We start from the raw sequence: 14,465 nt of genomic DNA on the forward strand, positions 1-14,465 counted from the left end.
GGTCTACAGAGTGAGTTCCAGGACAGCCAGGGCTACACAGAGAAACCCTGTCTTGAAAAAAACAAAAATAATAAAGAAAGAAAGAAAGAAAGAAAGAAAGGACACTAGAAGCCTGAAGTTGAGACAATGCATGTAGCTTTTCTAGAAGGTTTTTTTTTTTTTTTTTTTTTTTTTTTTTAAGTGAACCATGATTGGGGAGCCTGGCCTGGGCTGACCCACTCTGAGTCTCCTGGCTGCCCATTGCAGAAACAACCTATACTACTAAGCTAATGAACAGAGCAGGAGAGGTATTTTAAAAAAGCAACATCCTTCCTAGGACTAAACTCCTTGAGGAAATTGGTCTCTTAAACCTCCTGTATGAGCAAGAGCAATCGAATACCTTTAGTCCTGATGAAATGCTGAGACAGACTCTGTAGCTTTAATGAAAAGCAGAGGGAAACAAAGTTATTTGGCGGAATCCTTCAGCAGGAAGTAAAGTAATGTGGTTTCCTGATACTGTCTGACCATGGACAAGGTGCAAGGGTGTGGGGTGGAGAGAGTGGAGGGAGGATTGGCTGGCTGCCCTCCACTACACCGAAGCCTAATGGGAAGAACCAGAAACCAGAAAACTGACCCCCCAACCCCCAATCCTGTTCTCAGTTCAGTGGCTGGCCCAAGCCATGGATCACCCATGCCCATTCGGACACTCAGGAGTTCCTGCCCAACGGTAGTTTAGGTTTGATATAATTGATGTTGAATGCTTGTTCTTGTGTAATTCACTGGAAAGGGCTTAGGTTGGAAACTAATATCGTTAACTCAGATTCCAGCCTTTTCCTTTCCCATTGTGGTTGACTGTACTCTTAAACCGTCCTCCCTTCTCCCCTCCCTCCATCCCTTACCTTACCTTTGTTGAAGATTTTGTCAAAGAAATTTAAGAAATAACTAGCCCAGGTTCAGATCCTGGCTCTTCCCGCCACTTGCTGCCTGAAACCCACCTCTCATCAGGCCTCGGTTTCCTGGACAGTGAGATGAGTTTGCAGCACTTACAGTTAGGTTTGGCACATGATTATAAGTGACAGGTATAAAATGCCAAGCAAGGAGCCTGGACTGTGTCACTTAGCATCCTGTCAATGGCAGGGTTCACACACTCGAGTTAGAAGAACCTTGTGGAGTAAGAGGGGAAGACGTGTCATTGAAGTAGAGGTGGCTGGTTTCTTGCTGTATCAGGGAGAATGTACCCAACTCACTTAAGGGTAGGGTGGGTTGAGAAGAAGCAGGCCAAGGCACAGCCCCACTATACACGTCTGTGACTGGTGGTGCTCCTATCCCAGGTTCCTTCCTGCACCTGCTAGTTGGTGCTTGCATAAAGGTCACTGAAAGTGACAGCAGGTCCCACAGTTGACCTGTGTGGAATCAGAGGATGGGCCTCGGAGACTGTGGGTGTCCCTAACTTGAGTGGAGAAATACCAGGGTGGATAATTGAAAGATTGGAATGAGGAGGCTGGGGTACGAAGAGGCTCTAGGACGTGATTAAGTCATGTTCTCTGAAAGGATGCTCTCTAGAAAAGGCCGGGACAGTGACCAGGGGCCCTGTGCCCACAGGAGGATGGGTTGTAGATCGGAGGGTATGGGGGAAGGACCAACAATGCACAACTTACAGCAGATAGCTCATGGTAGCAGACCCCTCCTGAGTCCACCCTGTCTGTAAGTCGGGAGACCAGACTGGGCTGGTCTCCACTGTAGAACGCGCTCTTTAACCAGAACAGACTCAAGCAGAGTCATTGTTCCTGCTTTGTGGAGCAACATGAAAACCTTTCTTGTTAGGATGCTCATGCTGCTTGCCAGCCTTCTTGAGTTCAGAGGGTCAGACTATTAAATGGGACTAGACTGGACCGGCCACAGGCAGCTCTGCCTACCCTCCTTGCTCCTGGCCTCCCTTGCAAGTCCCATGTGGTTGTCTGAGGCTGGTTTTGAGCCCTTCCAGGTTTCTTTCCTTAGTGGCTGCTTGTGTTTCAGAGGACGGTGGAAATGTGCTGCCATCTGGTGGCCATGCCTGAGCATAGCCCCTTAGCCAGACCTTATCTACTCAAACCACAAGCTGACACAGCTAGTTGAAAGACATACTCGTGTTTTTGAGAGCCTATAATCTGGAAGAATGTTAGGGACAACGGAATCCTCTAGGCCAGTTGTTCTCAACCTTCCTAAATAACATGTCCCATTAATAAAATTCCCTTAAATACAATACAGATGTTGTAGTGACCCCACCACCACCACCATAAATTTATTTTCATTGCTACTTCATAACTTTAATTTTGCAAAGGACCCTGTGGAAGGATCCTTTGCAGTTAGCGACCCACAGGCTGAGAACTGCTGCACTAGACTTTCTTTCGAGCTTGGAGGCCTGGCTCACTTGGGTGTGGTTGAGACATGGTAGCTAAGGTTTGGGCACCTAGTCACGAGCAGTTCCCTTCCCCTGAGCAGGAGTTCCTGTAACCCAAGTTACAGGAACCATGGGTTTTTGGGTCTTACCCATCCTTTTCACTTTTACTGATACTGAGAGAACTCTTCACGTTCAGAGTTCCAGGCCCTGTAAGTTGAAAGGGCCTCAGCCTAGCCCTAGGAAGAGCCTGGGAACCCAGATGAGTGAGTATGGGAAGTCACCTGAAGTCTTAGTATCTTACCTGTAGTTTTACAGAGAGTGGGAAGGGGGCATGTAAAAGAGGGGGCAAGGAGAAGACACCCTCAAAGATGACTCTGAGCGCTGGCTCCCTCTCAGGCCTTGCCATTCGCTGGCACATAGAAAGGTCTGTAAAAGCACAAGGCTTTGAGGGAAGTGGTAATGGTTTCAAGAGGAAGTAAATAGACATAGTTCTATGCAAGTATGCCCACAGCATCGTGTCAGCTCTGAGCAATGAGCAGCAAGTCTCCACCTTCCAGCTGCCTAACATCCTGTCTTGGCTGTGGCTTGGGCAATTCTGGGTTCTGGAGCCCCATCCCTGGTCTCCCGCTAATGTGCTTTGCTGTCGAAGACTGGCAGTTGAGGTTTTCTAGGCTTTTCTGAGAAGCTGCAAAAAGAGCCAACGTGTGTCCTCTCTCTGGTTAGCCTTTTCAGGATGTTATGTAGCCAATGGCTGAGCTATGCCATGGTGCTCCAGGCCAAGGCTTGGGAGGCCTTTTCCTGGACTTGGGTCACTTTGTCAGACCAATAATTCCTCAGAGTCCATCCTTGTCTCCCTTGTAGAGAGGTCAGACTCTCCTGGTAGAACTGAAAATCATGATGGTCCTCCTTTCAGATGGAAAAAAAAATGTCAGGGGAATCTGAGCTTATCTTCAATTCACTCTTAAAATTTTTCTTAAATAGACCCCCCCCCCACTCTGGTCCTATAAATGATCTTCTGTGAGATCCAGAGCATCACCAGCGGCCTGCTTATGTGTCCTTTCTCTGGTCCTACCATCTCTCCCTGTTTCAGAGCACGCACTTAATCTACTTCATTATGTGTGCTTTAGTTTCTCAGTCTTGTTGGCCTAAACATCATATTTTACAATATTAATTTCTCCCTAATATTGATCACATAGTGACATCAAACAGAGGGGCTCCTTGTACTTGTGACAGCTTCATGTTGTGGTCGATCATTTCTAAGGGCTACTGTTCAGAAGCCGGGCTCTGAAGCCGGCCATATGGGTTTGAATGTCAGTTTGCTACTTCCTAACTATGCTGTCTTAGCCAATTTTTTTAACCTTTGGGTGCCTCTGCTTATCATTAACACACATTGTCATTTTCTTCAGAAGACATCAGATGAGACCACAAATAATAAAATGTTATTTTGTTATAAAACTTCAGGACACTCTGGTGTCCTGGAGAGTGCCCAACAGGTCCTAGTTGAGGGTTTCTGTCATTGTGTGTACCCAGTGCCAGGTTCCTGTCACCTCGCTTGCTAAGAAGCGTCTCTAGTCATTCATTGAGCAATAGTGTACTGCTGACGGTCTGCCAGGTGTCATGGTGTAAACATGAAAAGTTCTGGTTTGGTCTCAGGAAACTGCAGGTCTATGGGGTCTGTGTAGAAGGCTCTTTGGGTAGCATGGTGGACCCACATGAGGGAGAGGTGGTGTCTTAGCTAGGGTTTTACTGCTGTGAACAGACACCATGACCAAGGCAAGTCTTATAAAGGACAACATTTAATTGGGGCTGGCTTACAGGTTCAGAGGTTCAGTCTACTATCATCAAGGCAGGAGCATGGCAGCATCCAGGCAGGCATGGTGCAGGAGATGCTGAGAGTTCTACATCTTTTTTCTTTTTTTAAATGGTTTTTCAAGACAGGGTTTCTCTGTGTAGCCCTGGCTGTCCTGGAACTCACTTTGTAGACCAGGCTGGCCTCAAATGCAGAAATCCACCTGCCTCTGCTTCTCAAGTGCTGGGATTAAAGGCATACACCACCACTGCCGAGCTGAGTTCTACATCTTCATCTGAAGGCTGCTAACAGAATACTGGCTTCCAGGGTTTTAGGAAGAGGGTCTTAAAGCCCACACCCACAGTGATACACCTACTCTAACAAGGCCACATCCACTCCAACAGGGCCACACCTTCTAATAGTGCCACTCCCTGGGCAAAGCATATACAAACCATCACATTCCACTCCCTAGCCCCCATAGGCTTGTCCAAACATAATGAATCTATGTGGGCTATACCTAAACATAACATAATGCAAAATACATTTAGTCCAACTTCCAAAGTCCCCATAGTCTATAGCAGTCTCAACAATGTTAAAAGTCCAAAGTTCAAAGTCTCTTCTGAGATTCACCCAGTCACTTAACTGTAATCCCCAAGGCAAGACAGGAAACCAGCTGGGCAAACTCCAAACTCTGCCTCTCCATGTCTGATGTCAAAGCAGTCTTCAGATCTCCAACTCCTTTTCATTTTTGTTGACTACAACAAACTTCTTTCCCTGGGTTAGTTCCACTCCCTGTTAGCAGCTTTCCTCTGCAGATAGCCCATGGCTCTGGCATCTCGAACATCTTGGGGTCTCCAAGGCAACTTCAATGCTTCAGCTTTTTGTTTTAATGTCTGGGATCCACACATGACCTTCTGGGATCCTCCAAAGGGCTGGCATCACTTTTCCAGCTCTGCTTTCTGTAGCACTGTAAGCTCAGGTTGACTCACTCCACTGCAGATGCTGTTCTTGGTGGTCATACCATGGTACTGGCATCTCCAATATGCTGGGGTCTTCTGCAGCAACTAGGCCTCATCAATAGCCTCTCATAGGCTCTCTTCATGGAGTCAAGCCTCAACTCCTTTGCATGACCCCTCCAGTCCTGGACCATGAACTACAACTGAGGCTGCACCATCACCAATGGCCTTTCATGGCCTCTCACAGTGCCAAGCTTCAGCTGATCTTCATGACTCCTTCATGCCTTCAAAACCAGTACCACCTGGGTGACTCTTATACATTACCAAGTACAACTGCAGCACAAGGTACAACCTTGGCTATCTCTGGAACATAGCTTCTTTGTGCTCTCAGAAAACACTTCCCAGAAGATTTCACTTCAGTGATGCTGGTCTCATCTTAATCACCGCTAATTTCTTAGCTCCAGCTAACCAGCATCAATTTTCCCAGAGGTCTCCTCCTCCTCTTGACTTCAGCCAGGGACACATGGCTGAAGCTGCTGAGTTCTACTGCTTGCAGGAGCTGTAACATGGCCCCCTTGTTCTATTACATTTATCGCTAGCTTCCTCTTTAATAACTCCTTTACTGCCCAAGCTTGTCTGTCTTGGATCTTGCTCTGTAGATTGATTTGAACTCAGCCTGCATTCCTGTCTCCTGGGATTAAAGGTGTATACCACCATGCCTGGATTTAAGCTTTTCTTTACCTAGAACTTGCTCTGTCTCAGACTGGCCTTGAACTCAGAGATCTGTTTGGATTAAAGGTGTGTACCACCATGTCTGGATCTAAATTTAGCTGGGTAGGATCTTGCCCCAAAGTCCCACTCCCTTAATTCAATTTAATATCCTTGAACACAGAATTCAGCTCCATATACTTTATATGTTTTATATTTTCCCTTTCTCAGCTTGCAATGATTGTTTAAAATGCTCTTCATGAGACTTAACCAGAGAACAAAGTCTTTCCTGGGCTTTTTTGAGACTTTCTTTGTCAATGGAACTAATATAAATCTCTTTACCCGAGCTTAAGGTAGACTCATCAGACAAGGGCAAAAAGTAGCCACCATTCTTCAACAAAATACCACAAAAACAGTCTCTAGACCAAATACTGAAATTCTTTTCCTCTGAAACCTTTTGGGCCAGGTCTGCACAGTTTAAATCACTCACTGCAACAATGTCTTCCATATTCCCACCAGGAAGGCTCATTAAGCCCCATTTAAAAACATTCCATGGCTTTCCAAATCCAAAGTCCCAAAATTTACATTCTTCCAAACAAAAGCATGGTCAGGCCTATCACAGTAATACCCCAGTCTCTGGTACCAACTTTTGTCTTAGTTAGGGTTTTACTGCTGTGAACAGACACCACGACCAAGGCAAGTCTTATAAAAGACAATATTTAATTGGGGCTGACTTCCAGGTTCAGAGGTTCAGTCCATTATCATCAAAGTGGGAATATGGCAGCATTTTGGCAGGCATGGTTCAGGAGGAGCCAAGGGTTCTACATCTTCATCCGAAGGTTTCTAGCCAAATACTAGCTTCCAGGGAGTAAGGATGAGGGTCTTATAAAAAGCCCACACCCACAGTGACACACCTACTCCAACAGGGCCACACCTTCTAATAGTGCCACTCCCTGGGCCAAGCATATACAGATCATCACAGGTGGTATAGGAAGTTTTCTTCAAGGTCCTGTTAGAGAACTGTCTTTTTTTTTCTTCCGAGACAAGGTTTCTCTGTGTAGCCCTGGCTGTCCTGGAACTCACTCTGTAGACCAGGCTGGCCTCGAACTCAGATATCCGCCTGCCTCTGCCTCCCAAGTGCTGGGATTAAAGGCGTGCGCCACCACCACCGGACCGAGAGCTGTCTTGAAGGGAGGCCTTTTATTTTCTAAGTGGGCCAAGGAAGAGATCCTCCAGCTAGACCTAGTGAGTGTGCACAGGCGAAGAAGTGAAAGGGAATTACAGAGCCAAGAATTGCTGGGAGCTGTGGTCTTATGGCTTCCATGAAAGAAGCAGATGGCAGGAGCCTTATACAGGCTCAAACCCCACCAACCTGGGAATTATAACGAAAGCTATTATCAGAGTCCAGGACCCAGTAGCAGAAGAGAGACTGGGCCCATGGGTACGAGTGAGGTAACAGGTGTGTCAGGTGGCTGTCTATCCTGGCTTCTCTGCCCCCTTCCCTGGATCGCCTTTTGGATTTCAATCCCCAATGAACAGATACTTAGCCCAGTCCTAAGGCTAGTGAGGGACTGTGGGAACCTCTCTCCCACCCTTCACACTTGCCCTTGAGGACTGTTGTTCTCTGTTTATTCAGAAAACACAAAAGAACAGACTTTTCTCCTTCTAAGAAAGGAAGCCGCCAGGGCATTGCAGAAACCTCCGGGAGCAACATTGCTGGGTGGGAAGGGGTGGTGGCTAAGGCTCCACGGTTCTTAACAGCAGAGCCATCTCTCCAGTCCTAGCTTTTCAATGTAACAAAGCGTGGACTGTCATCTTGTGTCTGTTGTTCTTAATGTAGAAGCTGCCCATTGCCTGACCAACAAACCTTCAATAGAGAAGAAAGCTTGACCTCCTGTCCTGCCACTCTGTCTGTGGCAAATGATGGGGATTTTTATAGAAACTAACAAAGCAAGATCCCAATTGCTTTTTGATAAGGAAGACTCTTTCCTGCCTCTTGGTAGAAATTGCTCTCTGTAACTTCCCTTCTGAAGAAGAGAGAAAGAAGGCAGATATAGCAGAAGTAAGATGCAGGGCCACTTGGGAGGCTGATGAAACATAAAACAAGCAAACAAACAAAAAAACAAAACAAAACAAAACAAAACAAAAACCCTCTTAAACACCAGGGCTGGAGATGGCTCAGTGGTTGAGTGTACCTGCTGCTCTTGCAGAGGGGGACCTGGGGTTTATTATTCTGACCCCTACAGACAGGCACCTGTACACAAAAGTGCACACACATGGACACCATACACATCAACACACACATACAAATATATATGTGTGTAAAAATTGTTTTCAGTTTTGCCCATGATTGTCCTGAATTTCTTAGGTAGACCTTGGTGCCCTTAAACTCTCAAAGATCTGCCTGCCTCTATCTTCCCAGATGTGGGATTGAAGGCACGCACCACAATTTTCTCTATCACAAGATCTTTGTGCTAAGCAGGCAGAGGGTGGAAATATTACATGATTAGTATTTCCATCTCTTTTACCCTGTCCTACCCACAGCTCATCTGGTCCCTGAATGATTTCTGATTTCTCCCTACCACTTGCGTGTGTGTTTGTGTGTGCGTGTGCGTGTGTGTGTGTGTGTGTGTGTGTGTGTGTGTGTGTGTGTTGTATATCTGTCATGGTAGGGCGGTACTCAGAGCCTGATGCATGCATGCCAGCCAATCATTCTACTTCTGAAATATATCTTTGGCTCTCCCAACCTGACTGGAGGGTTTTTTTTTTTTTTTTTTTTTTTTGAGACACTGTTAAGTTATTTACTTAGGCTGGCCTTAACCCTGTAACCAAGACAGGCCCTGAACCTGTAATCTTCTTGCCTTAGCCTTCCATGTAGCTGAGACTGTTAGCTTTCACTAACAGACCCTGGCTCTAATCTCTTCCAGCCGCCTCTGTGTGACTTAGTCCAGCCTCCTATGCTCTTTCCATCTGTTTTTTTTTTTTTTCTTCTTCTTCTTCTTCTTCTTCTGAGGGTTCCTGGCCTTGTACTTCCTCTTGGACTATCTCACTTCTTGAAACACTCTAAAGAGGGGTGCTTATCTTGATGGAGCTCGAAAGTTCTCTGGGGCCCAGGGGACAGCAGAAGCCCTGACTCTGTTTGCCTGGAGAAGTAAGAGCGGCAGCACCCTGGGATTCGGTGGTATAGGCTGCATCCTCCAGGTTATTGGGAAGGCAGGGATAAGTGGCTGAGGTTGATGGTCCCGGAACGGGCCCTTTCTGAGAAGAGTCTCTAAGAGGGCATCACGCCAGAAGGAATGAGCAAGTTGTGAATTCTCTGGACTGTTGTGACTTTCTAACTTCTGGGCAGATGTCTGACAAGAGCTAGGTCCACTGGCCCATACACATCCTGTGAAGAACCACAGAAGTTTCCACCTGAAGCTTTTCTGAGACAGCATGAAAACTGACAATACCACGGAGACTGACTGGTGGTTGCAGATCACCTACATCACCATGGAGGCTGCCATTGGGCTCTGTGCTGTAGTGGGCAACATGCTGGTCATCTGGGTGGTCAAGCTGAACCCCACTCTGAGGACCACCACGTTCTATTTCATCGTCTCCCTAGCACTGGCTGACATTGCTGTTGGGGTGCTGGTCATACCTCTGGCTATTGCTGTCAGCCTGGGAGTCGAGATGCACTTCTATGCCTGCCTTTTCATGTCCTGTGTGCTTCTGATCTTCACCCACGCCTCCATCATGTCCTTGCTGGCCATTGCCGTAGACCGATACCTGCGGGTCAAGCTGACGGTCAGGTAACCTGGTTGAAGAAGGGGGGTGGGTCAGTAGTCAGGAGGCTTCCATCCCCTTTCCATGGAAATGAGACAAAAGTGACCCTTGAAACTTAAAAAGGGTAGTGAATATCTTTGTACCAGATGGTTTGTGAAGGCAATAGACATGAAGAGCTGAGGCAGGATAGGAAACAGGGGTGGAGGGTGTGCGGGGTTGGGGAGCGCTCCAAGCTCTTCTCCATTGAACACGGGCATCTGCTTTCTGGCTAGGGTAGCCAAAGATGATGAAAATGTGATCTGTCTTTTAGTTAAAAAAAAAAATCCGATCTCAAGTTTTCAAAATGATATTAGATAGGATATCTTGTTTTAGGAGACGTGGAAGACAAGCATAAGAAGAGATAAGCAGATGGGTGTGTGGCTTTGCAGATGTAGGGTAGATCTCAACATCGCTTCTGTCTTAGTCTGTTCTAATGTTGAAAAAGGATTCTTAGAATGTATATTTTTCTTTTAATGAAATGTAAATTTTTCTTTTAATGAAATGTAAAACCCTCCTGAGACAAAAATGTTCTTGTTTGCAAAATGGTAGTATCATTTTCTGTGCAAAGGGGATAGTCCAATGAGAAATCACATTCTCTGGTTTGTTCTGGTGTCTCTTGGGGGAACAACATAGCATAGAAACTACAAACAAGATCTGGATGAAAACAAGTCTGGGTTCCTCTCCCTGATCTTGTGATCTGACACTGAACACATTATTTCTCGGCTTCAATCTCTGCCTTTCAGCGTGGTTCTGAGCATCTGAACCAGGCTCACCTCCATTCAATCGCAGCACTACCACTTCTGGCTTTTGTACTTTACCTGATGCTGTTTTACATTCTTGTAAGATCCATAAAATGAAGATGTTAATTTCACCTTGATAAGGTTAAGTAAATAAAGCCAATAAATGTAAAGTTCTCAGAAAAGCCCCGCCTAGAGCCTGTGTTTAGTAAATTGTAGCTATGCCACCGCCATCAATAAAATGGAGATTGTCATGAAGTATCTCTAGTTAGCTAGGAAGTTAGTTGAGCTAAGCCTTAGTTTTGTGCTTTTGTAGTCTGTTTCCCACTATTTAGGAAGGATTGTTTAAGCAGAAATGATGATTCCCCAGGATGAATCTCTCAAGGGTTCTGAAACACTTCAACATAAACTTAACAAAACTCTGATTGGTTAACTCAAACACCAGAATAGATGCCCAGGTGGAAAGGGGGCAGGGACAGGTAGAAGAAGTATGGGGCTGTCGTGCAGCTTGTGAGCTTCTGCACAGTAGCCAACAGAGACAACACAGAGCACAACAGGCTTTCAGGAGATTCTCATCTGCTTGGGACCCCCAAGACTCAGGGTAACTCTTACACCACAGGACAGGAAAGGGCTGGAGAGGTGGCTCAGTAGTGTCTGTTATTCTTGCAGTAGACTCAGGTTCCATTCCCAGCACCCAGAACCATCCTGCCCTTAACTCTAGTTCCAGGAGAGCCAGTGTTTTCTTCTGACCTCCCTGGGCACCAGACACACACATAGTATACAAGCATACATGCAAACAAAACATTCATATGCATAAAATAAAATACATAAACCTAAAAAAAAAATTCTTGGAGCCATGGTTGAGTGGAGGCATGTAGGCAACCTGATTCTTGGAAACATACTGCTGATAATTCTCAGTTGTTGTGTTTAAAAAAAAAAAAAACCTCCAGAGGAGTTTCTGGATTTTCCTCTGATAATTTTGTTCTCATTTTGTCTTCGTATCCTAGTGGAATTTAGTCAGAGTGACATCACGCCATGGGTGTTTCACCTAAGCAGATTAGGGAATTGGGAGAGCTTACTTTGTCTTTCGTGTTTTCTCCTAGGTAGTCATTTCTTGTTGTGAACTCACCATTTTCCCCCCATTCAAACAGATATAGAACGGTTACCACTCAAAGAAGAATATGGTCATTCCTGGGCCTTTGCTGGCTAGTTTCCTTTCTGGTGGGACTGACCCCCATGTTTGGCTGGAATAGAAGAGTGACCTTAGAGGGCTCTCCAAATAGCACCACTCTTTTGTGCCGCTTCCGTTCCGTGGTCGGTTTGGATTACATGGTCTTCTTCAGCTTTGTCACCTGGATCCTCATCCCCCTGGTTGTCATGTGTGTCATCTATCTGGACATCTTCTACATCATCCGACACAAACTCAGTCAAAACCTGTCTGGCTTCAGAGAGACACGTGCATTTTATGGACGGGAGTTCAAGACAGCTAAGTCCCTGTTTCTGGTTCTCTTCTTGTTTGCACTGTGCTGGCTGCCTTTGTCCATCATCAATTTTGTTTCCTACTTTAATGTAGAGATACCAAAGGTTGCAATGTGCCTGGGCATTCTGTTGTCCCATGCGAACTCCATGATGAACCCAATTGTCTATGCCTGCAAAATCAAAAAGTTCAAAGAGACCTACTTTCTGATCCTCAGAGCTTGCAGGCTCTGTCAGACCTCAGATTCTTTGGACTCAAACATTGAACAGGACTACTGAGTAATTACCATGACAGATAAAGAGCCAGCTCATCTACTTCCCATTTGGCATCAGTAAACACTATAAGGACTTATCAGTCTTGCTTCCTTTACTGCATTGGGATCTGCCTGCCTCTGCCTCCTAAGTACTGGGATCAAGGCAGCACCACAGCTGGAGGTCTCTAGCCACAGAGCTCCACTCCTCCCCCCTCTCCCCTCCTCCCTCCTCCTGCTTCAATTATTTTCTTGAGCTTCTCTAATTCGATTCTGTGGAAGCCTGACAATGCATTCCTGATTATCACAGACTCTGTTCTTCCTTCCCAGACACAAGAAGTAATGGAATATTGAGGGGGTCTCGTCTTATCAAAGGAAGACTCTAGTGGGGCTGGACGTAAAGAACCTGCTTTGAAAAGCTCCCTGGGATGTTGGGAACAGAAGGAGTGAATTGAATTTAAAGAGGGCTAAGTCCACCTGTGTGGGTTCATTTGAGCAAATAAAAGATGATGCCCAACTGTTGTGTAGCTCTTTGCTGGGATCACCTGGGGGTTACAGGGACAGTTGACTGCTCTTGGCATTCCTTCTGCTTGCTTCTGGAACACAATCACTTCTTTTCCAAGGAGCAGCTTCACCATTGTAGATGGCTGTCCTCTGGGGGGTAGGGGTCTCTTATGCAAGGTTCTGATGTTCTTGAAATCCAAGGCAACTTCAGGTTTAGAACAACTGGAGATTTATTTGTTGCTTGTTTGTTTTTTGTTTGTTTGTTTTGAGATAGGGTTTCTCGGTGTAGTCCTGGCTGTCCTGGAACTTACTGTGTAGACCAGGCTGACTCAAACTCTGAGATCTGCCTGCCTCTGCCTCCCAAGTACTGAGATTAAGGGAAGACAGCACCACCATCTGGCTACAGCTGGAGATCTGTAGGTGTGCTTTGTAAGTCTGGGACAGGACATTTGAGAAAGCTGACACGAAGACACACACATTTGTGGCTTCAGCTAGGATGAGGAATGAAATAAATTAGGTAATACAAGATTTAATACAGATACTCTGTATTTGTTACTTTTCTGTTGCTATTAAAAAAAAAAAAAAAACCATCGTGGCCAAGACAAGTTGTAGAAGAACAATTTTATTTGGACTTCTCATTCCAGAGGGATGAGAGGCCATGATGGTAGGGAATGGGCATGGTGTCTAGAGTCAGGCGTGGCAGCCGGAGCTGGAAGCTGAGTGATCACATCACCATCAGAAGCAGGAAGCAGAGACTGAACTGAAAGCAGCAGCAAGGCTTTAACCTCTCTCAGGGCTGCACATCCCTCAGCAAGGCTGCGTCCGTCCAAAGTGCTCAAAACAGTCCCACCCCCTGAGGACCAGCCTGGGGCTGGTGGCATTTCTGATCCAAACCACCACATACTCCTTGAGTAGCTCACATGCCCATATGCTGGTAAACAGATTGTCCAAAGGATACAGGTGGAAAAGGAAGGCAGGGATGCCAGGCTTTTGCTGGGCTCCTAGTTACTTTGTGAACCCAGATGAGGTGGTATTTAGTAAAAGCGACCTTTGAGTGCCTGTTAAAATTCTGTTATAGAATATAAGGCAACAAAGTCACTCCCTATCATTTTCTGGGCTTGTGTGTGCACATGTTCCTGTGTGAGAATGTGTGCACATGCAGGTGTGCCTGGTGGGGGGTGCACATGAATTTCACATGTGGAGGCCAGAAGAGAAACTCAGATATCCCTTCTCCCACCAAGGTGGGTACTGCCCGCCTTCTTTATTTTGAAACAGATTCTCTTAACAGGTGTTGGGCTCAAAAATTAGTTTAGGCTGGCAAGGTCCAGGTATCTGGCTATCTCAGCCTCCCCGGGGCGATGGTTGTGAGTGTAGGCCATAATGTCCAGGTATGTGCATGTATGAGTATGTGTGGAGGAGGGGAGAGGGGTTGCTCTTCGATTAAACTCTCTCCCTAGCCCTGTCAATCCTTTTCCAATCACTGAGATTTTAAGTGCCCCTTGGCTCTGAAATTCTGTGAAGTGGCTACAACAATTATTTTTATCTCAGTGTGAAGGTGCAGTTGATCATGGTGGGTAAGGCATGACGGTGTGAAGGGTGAAGCACCTGGTCACATTGTTTCTGCGGTCTGGAAATCAAAAGTTGACCATTGGCCAAGTATGATGGACATACCATTAATCCCAATACTGGGGTAGGGGGCAGAGAACTCTGTGAGTCCAAGGCCAGCCCTGTCTATGTAGAGAGTACTAGACCAGCCAGGGATACACAGTGAGACCTTGGCAGGAGGGGATGGCAGAGGGAGAAAAAAGGAAGAAGACTGATCATCATGTTGCACTTGAGGCTCAGTCACAGCACTGGACCCCTGCAGCGCCCACCCTCACT

At 46.2% G+C, this 14,465-nt stretch overlaps 2 protein-coding genes across 4 annotated transcripts in view; both read left to right on the plus strand.

The window, feature by feature from the left end:
• Positions 1–14,465, plus strand: part of Tmigd3 (transmembrane and immunoglobulin domain containing 3) — a 51,060-nt gene that overhangs the window by 24,555 nt on the left and 12,040 nt on the right. The gene's annotated exons all lie outside the window — the stretch shown is intronic.
• Positions 8,795–12,597, plus strand: Adora3 (adenosine A3 receptor). The gene is made up of 2 exons (XM_031375092.1): positions 8,795–9,603; positions 11,505–12,597. Exons 1-2 carry the CDS (start codon positions 9,248–9,250, stop codon positions 12,106–12,108), a joined length of 960 nt encoding a protein of 319 aa, XP_031230952.1. The 5' UTR covers positions 8,795–9,247; the 3' UTR covers positions 12,109–12,597.

Source organism: Mastomys coucha, unplaced genomic scaffold (genome assembly GCF_008632895.1).
Source record: "Mastomys coucha isolate ucsf_1 unplaced genomic scaffold, UCSF_Mcou_1 pScaffold16, whole genome shotgun sequence".
Taxonomy (NCBI): domain Eukaryota; kingdom Metazoa; phylum Chordata; class Mammalia; order Rodentia; family Muridae; genus Mastomys; species Mastomys coucha.

Coding starts and splice junctions, on each gene's coding strand:
- Adora3 (XM_031375092.1), top strand. CDS start 9,248: ATGAAAACTGACAATACCACGGAGACTGACTGGTGGTTGCAGATCACC. Junction 9,604..11,504: donor CGGGTCAAGCTGACGGTCAG/GTAACCTGGTTG, acceptor CCATTCAAACAG/ATATAGAACGGTTACCACTC.